Source organism: Symphalangus syndactylus, chromosome X (genome assembly GCF_028878055.3).
Source record: "Symphalangus syndactylus isolate Jambi chromosome X, NHGRI_mSymSyn1-v2.1_pri, whole genome shotgun sequence".
NCBI lineage: Eukaryota > Metazoa > Chordata > Mammalia > Primates > Hylobatidae > Symphalangus > Symphalangus syndactylus.
This window is the reverse complement of record NC_072447.2, coordinates 110,856,120-110,876,679: the sequence shown is the minus strand read 5'-3', so window position 1 is coordinate 110,876,679 and position 20,560 is coordinate 110,856,120. Positions and strand designations below refer to the sequence as shown.

General features: G+C 46.0%; 1 protein-coding gene across 1 annotated transcript; it reads right to left on the bottom strand.

The window, feature by feature from the left end:
- Positions 1-653: 653 nt before the first annotated feature.
- On the bottom strand, positions 654-2,353 carry CLDN2 (claudin 2). The gene has a single exon (XM_055269495.2). It carries the CDS (start codon positions 2,034-2,036, stop codon positions 1,344-1,346), a length of 693 nt encoding a protein of 230 aa, XP_055125470.1. The 5' UTR covers positions 2,037-2,353; the 3' UTR covers positions 654-1,343.
- Positions 2,354-20,560: the final 18,207 nt, after the last annotated feature.

Genomic DNA, 20,560 nt, shown 5'->3' with positions numbered 1-20,560 from the left:
AGCACCGCAGGCATGGATATGCCATGCTGGAGCCCTTAGATGTCCTCTAGCCACTCTGGAGCATCTTCTGATGGACAGTGGGGGAATCTGAAGGGGTTCGTTTGGTGCTGTGGTCTTTCAGAGGCTCTGTAGTGCTCTGTGGGTGGACCCTGGGGGGGCCTGATCTCAGTTGAGCTGATTTTCCATTACGCCTGAAGACTTTCTGGGGGGCTGCCTCTCACTGGCAGAGTAGAAACACCCACTGGAGTCACCACACACATCCACCTGGCTTCTTAGACACCAAGGTTCTTATTCCTTCTTGGCCACCGTCAAGGAATGGTGTCTTCCTCAGTACCCCACAGCTCCCACACTGTCATCCCCCAGCCAAGGGCCATCCCTAGAAAAACTGGTTTACTGTTCCTAAGGAAACCATTGTCTATAGCCCTTAGCCTTGTGGTTTAGGCAAGAGGCCAGGTCAGGTGCCCCAGAGTGAGGCAGGAGCTTCAACGAAAGTTGTGATCGCAGCTTCTGAGGCAGTTCCTCAGTGGAGTCAGAGTCCGCTGCCACCTGAGCTTTCCACCAGATCTTCTTTCCTTTCCTTGTGCTTTCCTCAAGCTGCGGGCTTGATCCCCAGCCCACAAATATGAGAGAATTCTGGAAAGTGCCCTGGGAAATGGGTTCTTTTTTTTTTTCATTTTTATTTTTTTAAATGTCCCAGGCTGCCTTCCTGTCCTCCCAACCTGCATCCTGCTTTCTGTTCCCTAGATACCGTAGGATGGTTTTATTTCAGTTCATGCACAAATTAGTCTGGACACTGTGGAGTCATAACAAGAGTGGGATGGAGGTTCCAGGGCCAATCAGTTTCTTTGGAGGGAAGCTTGAGAAGTAGGTTAGAGCAATGCCCACAAAAGCCACTGCTTCTCCTTCCCATCCCCAGCAATGAGCTAAGAGCCAACCTCAGCCAGAGAGAGGGTCTTTGATCACAGAGGGTCAGTCAGTGGGATGTGATTAGTGGGTTTGGGGATGGAGTCCCAGGTAAACCAGAGGGCAGAGGGATCCTCTGAGTCCTGGCTTAAGGTAAGGGAATGGGGTTTCAAGTTGAGGGATGGGGACTTAGGGCAGGGGAGCGACAAGGTGAAGAAAACAGAAAGGCTGGAATGGCGAGCATCCTTGGCAATTCAACCTGCATGCTGTTACACTAGCCCCCATTTCTGCCTTTGCTCAATCCAATGGCCAAAGTCAGTCTATCCTCAGCAGCACCTTCTGACATGATCCAGTGGTAATGTCCCTCACCTGTGGCCCTCAGGGTGCTGTCCACTGTTTTTCACAGACCCAGCCACCCCCCAGCTCTGGCCCCTGGTTCTTCACACATACCCTGTCAGGCTGTAGGAATTGAACTCACTCTTGACTTTGGGAGGTTGACCAGGCCTTGGAGAGCTCCTTGTGGCAAGAGGTTGGGCTTGGTAGGCATCATAGTAGTTGGAGCGATTTCTCTGGGATGAGCAGGAAAAGCAGAGGATGATTCCAGCTATCAGGGAGAACAGGGAAGAAATAATGCCCAAGTAAAGAGCCTCTCCAATCTCAAATTTCATGCTGTCAGGCACCAGTGGTGAGTAGAAGTCCCGTAGGATCCCATGAAGATTCCAGGCAACAGGAATGAAGCCCAGGAGGCCTCCAAGGATGAAAAAGACTCCACCTGCTACCGCCACTCTGTCTTTGGCTCGGGATTCCTGGCAGAAGACTGTGCATCTCATGCCCACCACAGAGATGATGCAGGCCAGGGAGGAGATTGCACTGGATGTCACCATCATGGCCTGGGCAGCCTGGATGTCAGTGGGCAGGCCCAGAAGTGTACTATAGATGTCACACTGGGTGATGCCTGTGCTGTGTGTGGCACACTCCATCCAGAGGCCCTTGGAGAAGCCGACTGCTGTCACAATGCTGGCACCGACGTAAGAACTTGTTTTCCAGCTGGGGAGCAGCATGGCAACCAGTGTGCCCAAAAGCCCCAGAAGGCCTAGGATGTAGCCCACAAGTTGGAGACCAAGAGAGGCCATGGCAGACCTCTCAGTAGAAGCGTCTTCAGGGACTGCTCCCTTGTCTTCAGGCTGAAGCTCTTGCTTGTTGAACACCTCTAATCCCTCATTTCAGAGTCTCTCTGCCAGGCTGACTTCTCTCCTCCTTACGAGTGTGTGTGGGTGGCCACAAGCAGCCTCAAGAAGGCATCTAGAAGACCTAAAAAAAATCCATAAACCAGATTAAATATTGACCAGAAGCTTATGAGAAACCAGAAAACGCTGGATGCCTTTTGACCTTTGTTATCTTTAGAAATAACACATGAGAAAGGAAAAAAAAAAAAACAAAAAACTTTGAACGTGGAGCCAAAATGTCATCGCCTCCTGCGTAGGCACATGCCTTAGGTTGGCAGCTGGACAAAGCCAGGAGCCAGACAGGTGGCTGCCTTCCGGGAAGGTGATGATGGCAGTGGTGGTTGTGGTGGCTGTGTTAAGTGCTAGTCTCCAAGGCCTGCTGTTTAATACATTGCCAAGCAACAGTGCCATAGGGCCCCTCAACTGCAGACTGAGGCCAAACTGCAGATTACATTAGGAGGAACAGACCCTAGAATGTAGCCTTGGACTCCAGCTTGTTAGAGGCCTCTTGAATCTCCAGGGGCCTAGAGAGTAGTGGCCTAGCCCTGGATCGTTCTGCCCATGGTGAAAATCTACTCCAGGGTAGATGGGGGTGGGCAGCAAAGCCTTCTGTCCATACTCTGAGAGTTCAGATACTCCCAGCCATGCCCAAATCCCCCTCTGCAGCCTAGTCTAAGGCCTCCTGCATGTATAACACGCCCAGACATTTCCTGTCCAGTCTCCTAATAGATGCCCCCATCATCAGCCTCTTGGATGATGAGGGAGCACTCTGGAACAAGGGTTCCAGGACTGAGAGGGAGCCCTGAAATTCCCTGGGCCATCTGTTAGTGGGGACAAGAGTCTGCCACAGAGGAAAGGGAAACTGCTCTAGAATATAGGGCTTTGCATGAAGCAGGTATCTGAGTCAATGCTTTGGAATCTCAGAGCCATATAAGATTTTGCCGTGTTCAAGGAGCCCCCAGTGTTGCCAAGATTCAGGACACTAAGGGTCGAGGGCACACCTCCCCATTCTCTACAAGACCCTCTGACCCACTAATTTTTCTTTCTTTCTTTTTGAGACAGGTTCTCACTTTGGCACCCAGGCTGGAGTGCAGTGGCATGATCTCGGCTCATTGCAGCCTCGACCTCCTGGGCTCAAGCGATCCTCCTGCCTCAGCCCCGCAAGTAGCTGGGACTACAGGAGCGCATCACCACACCTGGCTAGTTGTGTGTCTGTGTGTGTGTGTGTGTGTGTGTGTGTATTTTTTGTAGAGACCAGGTTTTGCCATGTTGCCCACACTGGTCTTGAACTCCTGAGCTCAAGCGATCCTCCTGCCTCAGCCCCGCAAGTAGCTGGGACTACAGGAGCGCATCACCACACCTGGCTAGTTGTGTGTCTGTGTGTGTGTGTGTGTGTGTGTGTGTATGTATTTTTTGTAGAGACCAGGTTTTGCCATGTTGCCCACACTGGTCTTGAACTCCTGAGCTCAAGCGATCCGCCTGCCTCAGCCTCCCAAAGTGCTAGGATTACAGGCATGAGTCACCGTGCCCGAACTAACCCACTAATTTTTCAACGCACCACAATCTGGCTATTCCATTTTAGCCTTCTTGAAGATTTCTGTTTCCCTACTCATCTCTTAAATGTGAGTATTCCTCAGAAGTCCATCTTTTTCTCAATTAACACTCTGTCCCTGAGCAAACTCATCTTGCCCCAATAACTTAATCTACTACCCATACACTGACCCTCCCAAATCTGAATTTCCAGGATAGAGCCTTCTGAGCTTCAAGACTGGCAGAGCAATCACCTAGTCAGAATCTCCACAGGGAAATCTCATAGACATCTCGAATTTGACATGTCCAAAAGTGAACTCATCACATCCCCCATGCCGCTTTCCCCAAACAGTTTTTCCCTGTGTTCCCTGTGTTCACTGAATGATACTTCTATCCATCCACTTGTGCCAGACCAAAATCCGGAAAGTGATCTTTGGCACCTTTCTTCTACTTACCTCCTGCATCCTATAGTCCCTATGTCCCACCAGTTCTACCTTATGAATATACCTCAAATCCATGGTTCCTTTCTCTCCATTTCCACTGCTACTTCCCTGTCAGTTTCATCATTCTTTTTTTTTTTTTTTTTTTTTTTTGAGACCGAATTTTGCTTTTGTTGCCCAGGCTGGAGTGGGGTGGCATGATCTTAGCTCACTGCAACCTCCACCTCCCGGGTTCAAGCGATTCTTGTGCCTCAGCTCCCTGAGTAGCTGGGACTACAGGTGCACGCCACCACACCCAGCTAATTTTGTATTTTTAGTAGAGACAGGGTTTCGCCATGCTGGCCACGCTGATGTCGAACTCCTGACCACAAGTGATCCGCCCACCTCGGCCTCCCAAAGTGCTGGGATTACAGGCGTGAGCCACCATGCACGATCTCATCATTCTCTTTCACCTGGATTATAGCAACAGCTTTCTAACTTGTCTTTCTCCCAATTCATTCTCCACATCATTGCCAAGGTGATCTTTCAACACATTAATCTGATCAAGTCACTACTCTACATAAAGCATTCCAATGGCTCCCCATTTGCTAAAAAGTAAAGTCCAAACTTGCTTGTACCCCGTGACCTCTCAAGCTTCATCTCTTGTGATTTCCCTCCTCATAGACTATACTATTGTGGAACTAAATTACTTCCAGTTCTTCAATCATGCCATGTGGTCTTTTGCTCCCAAATAGAAATAGAATATTCTATGCAGAGCGTTATGTATTCTTCTTCCTCTGTTTAGTGCCTTCTCATCTTTTAGGATTCAGCACAGATGTCTCTTACTCTAGCCTGGGTCAAGTACTCCTCCTGTCTATTCTTACAGTATCTTGTGTTTACTTCCATCATAGTAACAATAATAATAATAATAGCAACACTTATGTAGTGTTTCTTATGGGACCATTATAAGCACTTTTTACATGCGAACTTATTTAGTCATCACAAGTTTTTTTGTGGTAGGCACTAATAATTTCTATCGTATAGATGAAGAAACTGAGGCAGAGATAGTACATTTTGCATTATGTTGCAATTTCCTGTTTAAACCCTCATTCTTCCTTATTAGGCTGTGAGCTACTTGAGGGCAAGACTATATCTTGTGTATCTCTGTATCTCATGTGCCTTACACACTGCTTTACCCAGAGCAGCAATTCAAAAGCTATCTCCTTAATGAATGAGTGAAGTTGGAAAAGAGGTTTGAGGGGCTCCATATGAGTAAAATATAGGGACTTTCCAAATGAGTCAATAACGCTTCAGTGTAAGGGTCATTGAAGTGCTGCCCAATGTTGAGAAAGAAGAATGAGAGAGAGAGATGGGGGATCAGAGGAAGAAAGAGGTAAGGGGGGAGAGAGAGACAGCAGAGCTTCACTATGTATGTATATAATGTATATTATATATATTTATAATATATATGCATTTGTGGAATATTTTGTCTCCTCAACCAAATTCTAAACAATTTGAGGGTGAAAAAATGTATATTAAATGTCTACCATGCTTCCACAGCATTGGGCACATGATTGATAGTCAACATGATTCATCAGCATTGGAAACACCAATGCCAGTGTTGATGCAAAGCAGTGCGGAGCAGGAGCCGATAAACATTTGATGAATGGAGAGAAACATAGTTTGAATCTCACCTCTCTGTCACTCATTAGCAAGTCTTTCTTGACACTGGTTTCTTATTGCTAACCTTGGCACAATTGTACCTGTCCTGATCGTGACTATGTATTTCATTGAGGCCTTCAGTGCTGCTTGGAAATCCTTCTACTTCTTCCTGGTAAGCACCCTTCTGATGACTACTTCAAATATTTACTACTACTTTTTGAGCTCCCTACCCTACCTCCTCCCTGTGCAGCTATTACTCCTATCTTGATCATTCTCTTTTCAGCCAAGATCCTTAAACAAGCCATTCATTATTGATGTCTCCATTTCTTCACCCTCCCACTCACTGCTCAGCCCTCTGCAGTCTGGCTTCCACCATTAGCCCTCCACTGAAAATATTCTCACCAAAGTTATCAACTCTTTTCTTGATCCAAAATTCGATGATCATATCTCTGTCATCTCACCTTGTCTCTCTCCTTCATAAAACTATCTTCTCCGTTGTTTTCTGTAGCACCACTCCATTTTACCTACTTCTCAAAATGATTCTTCTAGTTTTCCTTTATAAGTTCCTCTTCTTCTGCTCACTCTTTAAGTCTAACTATCCATCTCTGCCCCTCTAGCCTCCTCAGGGTTTCATCTCGACTTCTAGATGGCTCTTCTTAGCCTTCACATTCTTCGCGGGTTATCTCATCCACTCTGTCTCCATGCCAGTGACTCTTGAATTCATACCTCTGCCACAGATTTCTCTCCTGAACTCAAGATTTGTGTAGTTAACTATTACTTGGAATGGCCCTACCTGAATGTTTTAATGGCCTCAAATTCAACATTTGCAAAGCTGGAATCATCTGCCCTTTTTTCTCCCCATGCCCAAACTGCTCCTCATGCAGTGTTCCTTACCTCAGTGGGGCCATCACCCAGTTAATAACCCAAGCCAGTCATCCTTGCTTTTTCACCTCTTGTTGACATATAATTAATTATAACGTACCATCAGGTCTGCCTTCAAAAATAGACCGTGAATCCATCTACTTCTTTCTGTCGCCACTGCCCTAAACCATAGTTCAGACTATGCAACCATCGTTTCTTGTCTATTTGGAAATCTCATAGACACCTCAAATTGATCTCTCTAATTCCACTTCTGCCCCAATCCTGCAATAATGAATTACCCACCCAGTAGTCAAAGATCTTTGTGGAGCTGAAATCAAATTGTGACTCTCACCTCACCCTTTGCCATGCTTAAAAATCTTCAGGAGCTCAGCCGGGTGTGGTGGCTTACGCCTATAATCCCAGCAGTTTGGGAGGCCGAGGCGGGCAGATCACAAGGTCAGGAGTTTGAGACCAGCCTGGCCAACATAGTGAAACCCCGTCTCTACTAAAAATACAAAAATTAGTTGGGCGTGGTGGCGTGTGCCTGTAATCCCAGCTACTCGGGAGGCTGAGGCAGGAGAATCGCTTGAACCGGGAGGTGGAGGTTGCAGTGAGCTGAGATTGTGCCACTGCACTCCAGACTGAGCGATAGAGCAAGACTTTGTCTCAAAAAAAAAAAAAAAAAAAAAAAAATCTTCAGGAGCTCTTAAGTATTTCAGGATGAAGTTCAAACTTGCTAGCCCAGAAAACCAGGAAAGCCCTCCATTATTTCACCCCGGCTTTTCTTCACAGCCTCATCTCACACCATTAACCTCCAACCTCATGCTTTATGCTCCTATACATGCACATATGATCCAGCCACTAAGCACTTGAATTTCTCTGACTGCCTTTCTCTCTGTCTCCAACCCTTAAGCATGCTATTCTACCATCCACCATTTGCTTGGATAATTGCAAATCATCTTTCAGGATGCATCCTTGCCTTGAAACCATCCTTGGGCCCTCCCTGCTCCTCACCCAGGCTGGGTTCAATACTTTTCCTTTCTTCCTCCTATTTGTATCTGAGCTTTCAGTGAGAATTGGTGAGATACCTTGAAGTTTTCAAGGAGAAGACCTACTGCTTCCCAGAGGAGCAGCTCCTGCTTCAGCCTTCCTGGGATGGCAGCAGAAGAGTCAAGCTTGAGTTTCCCAAGGGAATCAACAGTGTCCCCGAGAGGAAAGCCTCTCCCCAGAGCCTGTCCTAAGTAGTAGTAAGTAGGCAAGTATTTTGGGGTGAGGGAGAGGGCAGAGTCAAGAAAATGCCATTACTGAGCCTTGGAATCTCTAGAGTCTGACTTGGCATAGCAGCATGCCCAGACAGGAGGAAGAACAAGTTATTGGAGCTTATTCAAGTGATAGAAATGGCCCCATGGAGGGGGGGGTTCAGCTTTCCACCCGAGTTAGGAAGACCAGCTAAATGGCGAATGGTTGGATGGTGAGCCAGGCTGGATTCAGCCAGGTTTTTGTTTGTCTGATGAGCAGTAGAGGTGAGGGCAGACTGGGTCCTGGTGTTAGAATCAAAACATCTAGCTTCTTATTGTGTCAGTTCTGCCTAGAACCTGTTGAGGAAGTCCTATAGCTTCTCTAGGCCCTAGTTTGTCATCTCCAAGATTTTTAGTCTCAAATAAAAAGGCATGGGGACAGGAAGCCACTTTGACAAATATAGAAAACTGAAGAGCTGTTATTAGAAGCCGCCAGCTTTAATAGAAACCTCTCTTTGAGGGATCCTCCTAGAAGTCAAGTACTGGCTGCTCTGGATGTACAGAGGACTCTAGGCCTTGCCAGCTGAATTTGTCTTCTGGGCATGGGGCCAACATACTCCATGGCCCAAGGACTGGGCAAGAAAGTTTAACTTAGGATCCTTACTTAATCTTCCCTAGTGGGGGGATTGGAGCTGCAGGAGAGGATTAGGAGGGTCAAGATTGACTGCAGCTCCTGACTTAACCCCTTCTCACCTAGGTACTTTCCCTGCTATTCTCCCCATCTCTTGCTCCAGGAGTCTTGTGCATGGTACTCTTTCTTTGGCAGTACCCTCCTAAGACTACATGGGACAGGGTACTTGGGGTTCCCAGGCTCAAGGAAGGAGCTGATGTGGCCTTCTGGGGGTGATGGTGGCCATCACAGCCCTCTTCTGTCAGTCAGCCTCATTTCTCCATACCTTGATCTCACTGCCCCTCGTAAGAATCTGAGACACTTGCCCCCTTCTCTGAAACTCACTTCCAGCTGCCAAGGGCACTAGCAGGTGGCAAAGCCATTCCCTTGAGGCCCTACTTTCTCAAAAGTTTGTCCTTAGAGCAGTTCATCTTTCCTTCTGCATCAATTGATTGATGGCAGCTCAGAGAATTGCAACTGGACTGAGAGATTTTCTTATTGTTTGAAAAAGAAGTTGATTTTTGTCCTGATCATCAAAGTAAAGCATTCTCACTTTAGAACACTGGAGAGCACAGAAAAGCAGAATTTAGAGAACAAAAATCGCCTACGATCTCCCTAGCCGTAAGTGCTGTGAATGTTTTAGTTCCAACTTCATTTTCAAAGAGGGCACTAGAAGAGAGTAATGCCTCAGTCCAAAGAAGGAATTTCTAATGACAGACTTGCAGACCAGTGGGGGAGTCATTGAAGGACTTCATGGGGAAACTTTATGACTTCACTTAGGAACCCACCTTTTGCTACCTCCCTGAGCCTTCATGCCAAGGAGGGCACTGGAGCTGGCTGTGAGGGAGTGCCCCTTCTGCCACTCCTCAGTCCCCTACACTTAGGCAGAGGGGTAAACTGTGGCTCCCTTCCTCCAATTTTTATCCCAGTCCTTTTAACCCCCCAAACCAGAAAATATCTAATTTGGAGAGTGCTTTCTCTGGTCCTGAAGTTTTAAAGATTTGAACCTTTGTGATAGCTTTGAGGAAACAAATACCACCAACTCAAATGCCACCGGAGTTTCCCCTCCCATACCCTTCGCTCAGAAACCCAAGGTGGCCCAGCCTGGCTCCACCATGGGGTGAATGGATAGTGACTAGGAAGGAAGAGTGCCCACCTCAGTGAATTTAAAAGGCAGCAACTATATCAGGATGGAGATACTTACAGGGCAGTTCTTTGCAGAGCCTTGGAGGGGGAGATGCCCCTGGAGAGGGAGAAAGGGATCCTGAGGGAGGGGAGCGAAGTACAAGGGGCCACGGGCTGAGGTGATAAAGGATTTCTAATCGTTAACCACAGCTTTGCAAAATCCATCTGCAAATCTGAGCCGTGGGTCAGAGACTTATTACAGATCAGAATTAAACCCCTGGAGGCTGGGAAAGATTGAGGTACTTTAGGAAAAAAAAAGGTTTGGTGGGTTTTGTGTGTGTTTTTTTTTCTGTCAAAAACTCCACTCCAGCTGGGCTTTTGTGTGGTGACCTCTGTGAACCCAGGAGAGGCCTTGTGGGGAGGGGGATTTGGCCCAAGAAGGAATTCAGAACATTCCAGCTTTGAGGGTGGTGAGAGGAGGGGGCTCTGTCCCACCAATTAGGTGTCCCTGGCTAGCAGCCCTGAAGCCCAGCAGGGAGTAAGCTGCATAAACACAGCCCTGGTGAGCCAGTGCCCAAGCAGCCCTGCATGGCCTGCAGCTCCATAGACTTTTCTACTCAGCTTGATTCTCTGGCAGGCCCTCAGCCCTACCCCACCCCTAAGGTTGGTCCCAAGGCTCAAGGGCAAACATGGGTACTGTAGGTTCAGACTCTGAGTTCAAAGAGCAGGTCCTACAAGGTGGAACTGAGTAGGCCAGCATAAGGACAGGGCTCTCCTTTTCACCACACATGGCAGTGCCATGTACTATGTCATTTAAGCCTCTCAAAAGTGCTGTGAAGGCCGGTGCAGTTGCTCACGCCTGTAATCCCAGCACTTTGGGAGGCCGAGGCGGGTGGATAACCTGAGGTCAGGAGTTCGAAAACAGCCTGGTCAACACGGTGAAACCTTGTCTCTACTAAAAATACAAAAATTAGCTGGATGTGGTGGTGCGCACCTGTAGTCCCAGCTACTCAGGAGGCCGAGGCAGGAGAATCACTTGAACCCAGGAGGCGGAGGTTGCAATGAGCCAAGATCATACCACTGCACTCCAGCCTGGGTGACAGACTGAGACTCCATTTCAAAAAAGCAAAGCAAACAAACAAAAACCCAAACAACAACAGAAATAAAAAAACATGCTGTGGAGTAGTAGAGTGCAGTGACTGGCTTTACTCTCCCAACGCAAAAGAGCTTTCTTGTTTTTTCTAAGTAGAAAAATACTAGATGGTATGGAAAAGAATTCAGAAAATGAATTATAAAGAAGAAAATAGAGGTCCTCATAATGCCACCAGCCAGAAATAATCATTGCTAACATTTTGATGTATTGTAGAAGATATCGATGGGATTTGTTTTATAAAATTGAATCACACTATACGTACAATTTATGTAACCTTACATCATTTGTAAATAACATAGCATGGACCTATTTCCATGTCAATTAAAACACAGAACTACATCATTCTGTCATGGCTGCACTGCATTCTATCATATAAAATATGATTTATTTAATCGTAAACTACTAGACGTTTTGTTATTTTCATTTTCACTATAACCCAGCATCTTTGCACATAATACTGACAAAGTCTTAAGAATAGAATTGCTAGGTGAAACAGTGTGCATGTTTTAAAGGCCAATACAACATGTTACAAAAATAGGACAGCCATTACTATTTCCAGATGAGGAAACCTAGGCCCAATGAGATGAAAAGAATTGCCCAACATCCCAAGTTGAGCAGTAGTAGTTATACCTGGAATCTAGGTCTGTAGATGTCTAGCTTGGCAAACTTTGCAGTGTACAACACCAACTCCCTCCCAAGGATTCCCATGTACAAATGATAAGGCCACTGTTCATTGAACACTTGCTAGGTGCCAGGCACTGTGCTGAGGTGTTTCCTATCCATAGTCTCACTGTGCTAGTACAGAGCAAGGCCTGGGTACCAAATCTGGCCACCTCTAGAGCTTGCCTCGTAATCATTATGCTTGACTCTATTTTTCAAGTCATATCAAAGCAAACAGTCGGATTTGTTGCCTAGGGTGAACTCAGTGAAGCAAACCAGAAATCATCCTCCTTCCCAAGGCGGCCCATCCCTACCTTGCAGATACAAATGGGGCACTGATCCCCTGGCAGTGCTCCTGAGCAAGGGTCTCTCCAGGGTGCTCCCTCTTGGCAGGCTGGGACACGCTAAAAGGGCAGCCATGCCTGAGCTCAGGCCTGGGGAGTCTTTGGGCATGAAAGCAAGCAAGGCTGAAGGGGTGGGAGGGATACCAGGCTAATCCTCTAACCAACTATGTGACCTCAGGCAAGTCTCTCCATTTTCTTTTTCCAGGCTTCACACAGCCAAATTCCCAAGGCTGGGTGAATGAATGTGAATGCATTTTGACAAGTAGAAAATGCTGATTGAATGCAGAATGTTAGAATTTGTAGTAGAGGGGCACCTTATCAGTTCATAGTGACTGTGCAATTGAGGATAGGAAAAGGCAGACTCTTAGGGGCAGGTGCCAGGGCGGATGAGGAGACTGTGTTGGCAGGATGTGGTTTCCAGATTGGCAATCATTCAAGGACTGGGTTCTAACACTGTGTTTCCTTCAGGTCGGCATTGTCAGATCCTGGTGGAATCATGCCAAATACTATGACTCCTCAGTGTTGAGCCTGGGAGGTTCTTTAGTAATCCTTCTGCCAAGACCCCTGCTGAGATCCAAAGAGCTTAGATGGGTGCAGGAATGGAGAGGGGGCTGAAAGAACAGGAAAGAATAGCAGTCTGAGAACAGCAGCATTTAGTTCAGGAGACAAGTGAGTAGGGAGAGAATAAAGGGAGGGAAATAAGGGTATGGGAAGAGATGGGTTGGGGGAAGAGAAAAGGAGAAGAGAGAAAAAGGGTCGTTGAGGAAGAAAATCAAAGAGAGCTCTGTAGAAAGCAAGGTCTTGAAGGAGAGGGAGGAAATGATGCTATGAAAAGAGGAGTCTAGAAGGAGAAATAAGAGATTCTAAGGAAGAGGGTGTAGGGATGGACTCTGGGAGAAGGAGTTAGGGTCTAGGGCAGAGAGAGGCTTAGAGACATTTCACCTTCACTATGCCACCAAAAGAAGTTCTTGTCACAGTTACCAATGACCGCATGTCACCGAAACCAATGGCCACTTTTTAGTCCTTAATTTCCATGACCTCTATGCAACATTCAATGCCCTTGATAACCTTGTCTTTCTTGAAATACTTTCTCCTCTTGGCCTCTGTGATAGCAACACTCCTCTGGTTTCCCTCTTATCTTTCTGAGTACTTCTTCATTGGTATCTCTGCCTCTGCCAGACCCTTAAATATGGGCACTTCTCAGGAACCTGACCTAAGTCCTCGTTCCTCTCTCTGCATTCCCATTCTGGGAAGTCTCATTTATCCTCTGTGGTTTCAGTTATCCATTCTGGGAAGTCTCATTTATCCTCTGTGGTTTCACTTATCCTCTATCATCTGACGACTTCCAAATCATCATTTTCAGCCCAGACTTCTCTGGGCTTCAGACCTTTGTATACCGGCATCTCCATTTGGATAGCTGAAAGTTGTCTCAAATGCAACATGTCCAGGGTCTTGCTCTGTTGCCTGGGCTGGAATGCAGTGGCATGATCACAGCTCACAGTAACCTTGAACTCCTAGACTGAAGTGATCCTCCTGCCTCAGCCTTCCAAGTAGCTGAGACTACAAGCATGTGCCACCATGCCCAGCTAATTTTTATAATTTTTTGTAGAGATGGGGTCTCACTATATTGCACAGGTTAGTCTCAAACTCCTAGGCTCAAGCCATCCTCCTGCTTCAGCCCCCCAAAGCACTGGGATTACAGGTGTGAGCCACTATGCCCAGCCTCAAAATTGTATCCTTGATTTCCCTTTGAACTGAAACCAGTCCTCCCTCAGTCTTCTCCCTTTGGGAAAGCCAATTGTTTAAGCCAGAAACCTCAGTTAGCCTTAATTCCACTTTCTCTGACCCTCATTGTATCAGACCTGTAAGTCTTTCCCATTCTACCTCCAAAATTTAGCTCTTTCATCCATCTGCTGGTTTCCACTTCCACTCCCCTTAGCATCATCTCTCACTAGGATGCAATACCCTTCTGATTTTCCTATTTCTCCTTTTGGCTTTCTATAGTCCACTCTCCACATAGTAGTGTGATTTGGCCCCTACCTAGCTCTCCAAACTGGTTTCGTACTACTCACTCCCCACTCTCCCGACTGGCTTCCTTTCAGTTTCTCAAGGCTACAATGCTCTTCCTTCCCTCTAGGCCTTTACAAGTCCTGTTCCTTCTGCTCGGAACTCTTTCTGGACCCTGACCCTACTCCACCTTCAGCTGGTTTTGTCTGGAAAACTCCTCATCCTTTAGGGCTCAGCTTAAGTGTTGCTTCCCTGATTCCTGGGGTCTCTTGGTTGGATGTTCCTCCTCTGTGCTCCCAAAGCATCTTGTTATCCCCCCACCAATTGTCTTGGGTTGTATTTGTTACTGCTGCTCCTGCACAGGATGGTGAATGCCTGAAGGGTTTGGCTTTTTTTTTATTTTCTTAATTTAACTTTTATTTTAGGTTTGGGGTATATGTGCAGGTTTGTTATATAGGTAAACATGTGTCATGGGGGTTTGTTGTGCAGACTGAGTTTGGTTTTCAATTGTTATTTTCATCACTATTCTAGTCTAATACATAGTAGGTGCACCATTGAATTGATGGAATCAGACTGAGAAGAGATTGTGGTAAGAAGGGAAACAGTAGATGGGTCTGGGAAGAAAGGGGTCCGGGAGAAGAGGAAGGAGAGACAAAATGATTATGTAAGGGAAAGGTGGGTGAAGAAGAGAAGTTCTGGGAGGGGAGGCAGGAGAAGGGCTCATGAAGACATGTCTGGGAGGAAAGAGAGAATAAAGGTTTGAGAGGCAATGGATAAGCAGATCTAGGAGGAGAAATGTTGAGCAAGTGCTTCCTAAGCACTAATGCACAGACTTAAGAAGAAAGGAAGGGAGTGGTAGAGGATCACCAATAGGAGGAAACTAAGGCCAATGTAGCAAGATTTGTAAATTATTTAAAGCTTATTCAATTTAAAAGACTACTTGTAATTCCGGACTTATTCTTTGAATAGTTAGTATTAAGGTTTCTTTTGTAAAATAAGATGTGGTAGTATTTTTCAATGCCCTTAATTACAAAATTAAAAGTTTGACAACCATATGTTGATTCTCCCTCATTTAAAAAAAATTTGTAATTCCACTGGTCCACAAAAATCCCAAATTGAGGAGAGCTCTGGGAAGAGCACATTCTGTCAATGGGTCTCAACATTTTGGTCTCAGGACCACTTTACACTCTTATTTAGGAAATGACCTAAATGTCTTTCAACTAGTGAATGAATAAACTGGTACATCTGTGTAATGGAATAGTACTCCACAATCAAAAGGAATGTACACACAGCTACATGGGTGAAGCTCAAATGTATTATGCTGAATGAAAGAAGCCAGACTCAAAAAGCTGCTTACTGTTATGTCCTATTTATATGACATTCTTGAAGTGACACTACTGTAGGGATAGATAATAGATTAGTGGTTGCCAGGGGTTGGGGTGGTGGAAGGGGTTTACTACAATGGAGTGGCATAAGGAAATTATTTGGGGTGTTGAAACTCTTAATTGTTGTTACATAATTCTATGCATTTGTCAAAATTCGTGGAGCTGCACACCTAAAAGAGTGAATTTTATACATCCCTCCACATTTTGTCATTCAGAACCTTAATATCTATGCAAATTTAAAAATAAACAAATAAAAGATATTAGTTAACAAATTATTGAGGACTCCAAAGGGCTTTTATTTGTCTAACCTCCAAAGGGTTATATCTATTGACATTGAACATATTTGAAATTAAAACTTACATTTTAACTATTTATGTATTACTTTAAAATAAAAATTATAAACCTATTACATTATAACATAAATAATATATATTTATGACAATTATAGTTTTCAAAACAAAAAATGGCAAGAAAGTGGCATTATATTCAATATTTGCAAATCTCTTTAATGTCTGGCTGAGCACAAGGCAGCTGGATTCTCATATCTGCTCTTGCACTCCAGCTGTTGCAATATGTGGTTTTTGGTTGAAGTGTGTGAAGAAAATCCAGCCCCACAAAGATAAGAGGTAGAGAAGGGGGGTACTTAATAGTCTTTTTAGGCAGAATTCTAAGAATGACCCCCAAATGTCCCTCACCTGCCTATAAATTTCCTCTCTTTTGGGAGTGTTTCTGATGAGATCTCACTCCCATGTTTGTGTTAGTTATATGGCAAAGGGAAATTATCAAGGTTGTACTCACCTAATCATGGGAATCCTTTAAAAGAGGGTTTGTGGCCGGGTGCAGTGGCTCACACCTGTAATCCTAGCACTTTGGGAGGCCGAGGTGGGCGAATCACCTGAGCTTAGGAGTTCGAGACTCCCCTGGGCAACATGGCGAAACCCACCTCTATTAAAAATGCAAAAATTAGCTGGGCATGGTGGTGCATGCCTGTAATCCCAGCTGCTTGGGAGCCTGAGGCAGGAGAATCACTTGAGCCCTGGAGGTGGAGGTTGCAGTGGGTCGAGATTGCACCACTGCACTCCAACCTGGGCCACAGAGCGAGACCCTGTCTCAAAAAAAAAAAAAAAAAAAAAGGTTTTCTAGTGGAGGAAAAGGAAGTCGGAAGTCAGAGAGATGCAAACTTGACTATGCCGTTGATGGTTTCCAAATGGAGAGAGCTGCGTAAGAAGGAGTGTAGGTAGCCTCCAGGAGTCATGAGCAGCCTCTGGATGACAGTCAGCAAGTCAGGGGTGCCTCAGACCCACACCCTGAAGGACCTGGATTCTGCTAACAACTTGAGTAAACTTGGAAGGGGACTTTTCCCCAGAGCCTCCAGATAAGAGCCCGGCTCAGCTAACCACTTCACGTCAGCCTTGTGAGACCCTAAGCAGGGAACTCAGGTGAACACACCTGGATTTCTACCTATATAACTGCGAGATGATAAATGGGCATCGTACTAAGTTGTTAAGTTTGTGGTAATTTGTTATGGCAGCAATACAAAACTAATAAATGGTGTGGGGATTCTTCTTGATAACTACACCTAAACTTCACAAGTGGTTGTTTCTTAATGTTTCTTTGCAATATTAAATCTGAAACTAAACTGTATCAGTGAACCTTTTGTACTCTGTTACATTAAAATCTACTGGTAGGCCAGGTGCCGTGGCTCACACCTGTAATCCCAGCACTTTGGGAGGCTGAGGTGGGTGGATTGCTTGAGGTCAGGAGTTCAAAACCAGCCTGGCCAATATGGCAAAACACTGTCTGTACAAAAAATACGAAAATTAGCCAGGCGTGGTGGTGTACACCTGTAGTCCCAGCTACTTGGGAGGTTGAGGCACAGAAATTGCTTGAACCTGGGAGGCGGAGGTTGCAGTGAGCCAAGATTGTGCCACTGTGCTCCAGCCTGGGCAACAGAGTGAGATTCTGTCTCAAAAAAAAAAAAAAATCAATTGCACTTTGAATGGATCTGTTATCCATGCATGATTTTGTACCATCATACATTAGTCATCTGGAAAATATTGGTCTACCCAGTTATGCAGATCTTCCCATTGTTGAGTCGCTTTTTGATTCTACAATATTAAAAAATCACATTCATTAGTATCCCTACTAATCTTATTAGAAAGCTCTTTAGGATATTGAGAAGCTCTCAAGCTCACAGTGGCTGATACAGGTTTTCCAAAATTGTGCTTTTTACTTGAAAGCTTAACTTTTATCATTGACAGCAAACCGTAACAGTTGTTTTCCTTGAGGTGACAGGATCATTTTGTCCATTTTTAACAAAATACTTGCCAAGCACCCAAATTTGAATAACCACAATTTATCTGTCAATCATTCAAGTAAAAAAAAATAAAGTGCTCCCCAGCACTTTGGGAGGCTGAGGCAGGTGGAATGCTTGAGCCCAGCAGTTTGAGACCAGCCTGGGCAACATAGCGACACTGTGTCTCTACTAAAAAAATAAAACAATTAGCTTTGCATGGTGGCGCAAGCCTATAGTCCCAGCTACTTGGGAGGCTGAGGTGGGAAGATTGCTTGAGGCTGGGAGATCGAGGCTGCAGTGAGCCATGATGGCACCACTGCACTTCAGCCTGCATGACAGAGCCAGACTCTGTCTGGAAAAAAAAAGAAAAAAAGAGTTCCATAAAAAATTCGCTAGTTTAGCTTGCAAATCAATTGTGCAAGTGCTTTTCCTCATGACAATTGCACTTCAGTATGCAGAAGTGCTTTATATATCCATATACACTTCCTATGCCCAGCCCCATGAAAGTAGTTTTCACTGGACCTCCTGAATCTTAGGGGCTCCCTGGGTCTTTGGACCACATTTTTAGGGCTGCTGGTCTAGGCTGAGGCTGGAAGGGGAGGGAAGAGGCCTGGGGAAGAGTGGAGATGAAATTTTAATTATGCTTAGAAATGTCCTGTCAGTAGAGGAGACAGCTGGGCATGAAGAGGAGGAGAGGATTCCTAGGTTCCTTCCCAAAGGACCTCTGCTGTTGTTGTGCCCTTTCCTACTCCTGACCTGCCTTGTTCATGAGCTGTCCCAGCCAAGTCAACAGCGACCCTCTGTAACTACTCGTATCCTGGGATCTTGGGTGCTCTGTCTTAGAAGGCCCCAGTGCGAACAGAGAATCCCACCCTGGCCCATGCACCTGTCATAGCTGTCTGCCACCCTACCATGGAGCTCCAAGGCTACTTGCTAGACGAAATCTATTAGTCTTCTCAGAGCAACTACCTGTGTCATCATTCCATTCACATGAAATGAACATCTGCCATGTCCCCAGTCCTGTGCCAGGTGCTGATGGGAGGGAGGAGACAAGACTAAGCCACAGCACCTCGATAGAGGGCTGGCACCCCTACATGGGGGAAAAGCTCAAATGAGAGGCCTGCAGAGGGAGGCAGATGTTAGCGTGGCTTGGAGGCTTCCTGCAGTCAGTGTGGATTCCAGGAGGACCTGGAAGGGAGGGCAGAATTTGTGTCATGGGGCAGAGAGGTGTTCTAGTCTTGGCAGGGGTTTGGGGGGTGGAGATGGTCATGTGCAGGGACACTGTAGTAACAAGCCTGCTGGAAGTAAGGGGGAGAGCAGGGTGGAGTCAGAGGTGAGGCTTGAAGGAACAGGGAAAATGTGTAAATGCCTCTTATTCTCATCACTCATGAGCTGCCATTGTGGGTGTCTGAGCAGGATGGAAGCTATGTTCTGGGAAGCCAAATCTGGCCCAGTATGCAAAAACACCTGAAAGTATGTGGGACAGAAAAGGAACACCAGCTTCCATACAGTATTTCATTTCATCCTCACTCCAGTCCTGGGCGATGGGTACTATTGTTTTCATCCCCAGGAAATTGAGGCTCAGAGATTGGTTCACTTACCCAACATCACCTGCATGGTAAAGGATTGAGGAAGGCTTCCAACCTAGGCCTGCTTCTAAAGCCTGTGCTCTGAATAGCCACAATGTATGCAACGATGGAGGGGCAAAAGGAATAATCATAATAGTCACCATTTACTGAGTGCTAAGTACATGTCAGGTTTTAAGCAAAATCCATGCACTATTTCTTTCAGTCTTCACTGCAACTCTGTGAAGTAGGAACCATTTTTTTTCCCCCACACCCAAGTCTAGCTGTAGGGCCCAAGCTTTTTCCATGTTAAGATTGACTGCAAAAGTACAGGCATTAGACAAGAAGGGCCTGAGTTAGAGTGGCAGACAAACCTCTCAATAGCTCCTTGAGTCTGGGTAAATTGCTTAATCTCTCCATGCCTCAGTTTTCTGCTGACCTTTATTTTTATGGTTTTTTTTTTATTTTTTTTGATGGAGTTTCACTCTGTCCACCCAGTCTGGAGTGTAGTGGTGCGATCTAATTTTACTGCAACCTCCACCTCCCGGGGTTCAAGTGATTCTCCTGCTTCAGCCTCCTGAGTAACCAAGATTACAGGTGCCCCAAGCCACCATACCCAGCTAATTTTTGTATTTTCAGTAGAGACAGTGTTTCACCATGTTGACCGGAAGGGTCTTGAACTCCTGACCTCAGGTGATCCGCCCACCTCGGGCAGATCGCCCAAAGTGCTGGGATTACAGGCATGAACCACTGCGCCCAGCCTCTGCTCACCTTTAAATGGCAGCAATAATAGTAACTACCTCATAAGATTTTTGTGAGGAGTCAATAATAAAACAATAAAGCACTTAGCACGGTGCCTGGCACACAGTAAGCAGTCAATAGATGTGAGCTATTTTTCTTGTCATTGTTTTTGTTAGTTTCTCAGGATCCACGTCCCAGGAAGATACTGCCATTACTAGTATCATTTGCTTACTTAGCCAGGATCATCAGGACACCAAGACTAAAAGGACAAGAGGAAAGACCACACTACTGAGAATTCAGCATTGCTTCATCTTCCCAAGGTCTCAGGCCAGGCTGGGAAAGGGGGCTGTCTCAGAGAAGACAGGATGAAGAGGCTGGCCCAAGGAGCCAGGGGAGGAGCTGGATGGAAGGACAGGATGGAGAAGGAAAGGAGCCCAGCTGGGAGTGACATTTCCAAACACCTCCCTCCTGCCCACCTTCTTCCTCAGAGCTTTGTTTTTCTAGGCTTCTGCAGTCCAAATGAGGAGCAAATGGGGAGCTGCGAGAGGTTCTGCCGGGAGAGCCCACACCACATGGGCCACAGCCCTGGCTCAAATGGTGGACCAAGCAGCGGAGGGTGTAGGAAGAGAGCTGACCCGGGAACAAACTGTTCTCCAGAGGGGTCCCCCTGTCCCAGGAACCCAAGGGACTGCATATAAGAGTTGGCACATTTGGGACATTTGGACTTGAGGGCAGAGGCCCCAGGCACCATTTGCTATTTATGATTTGGAGGCAG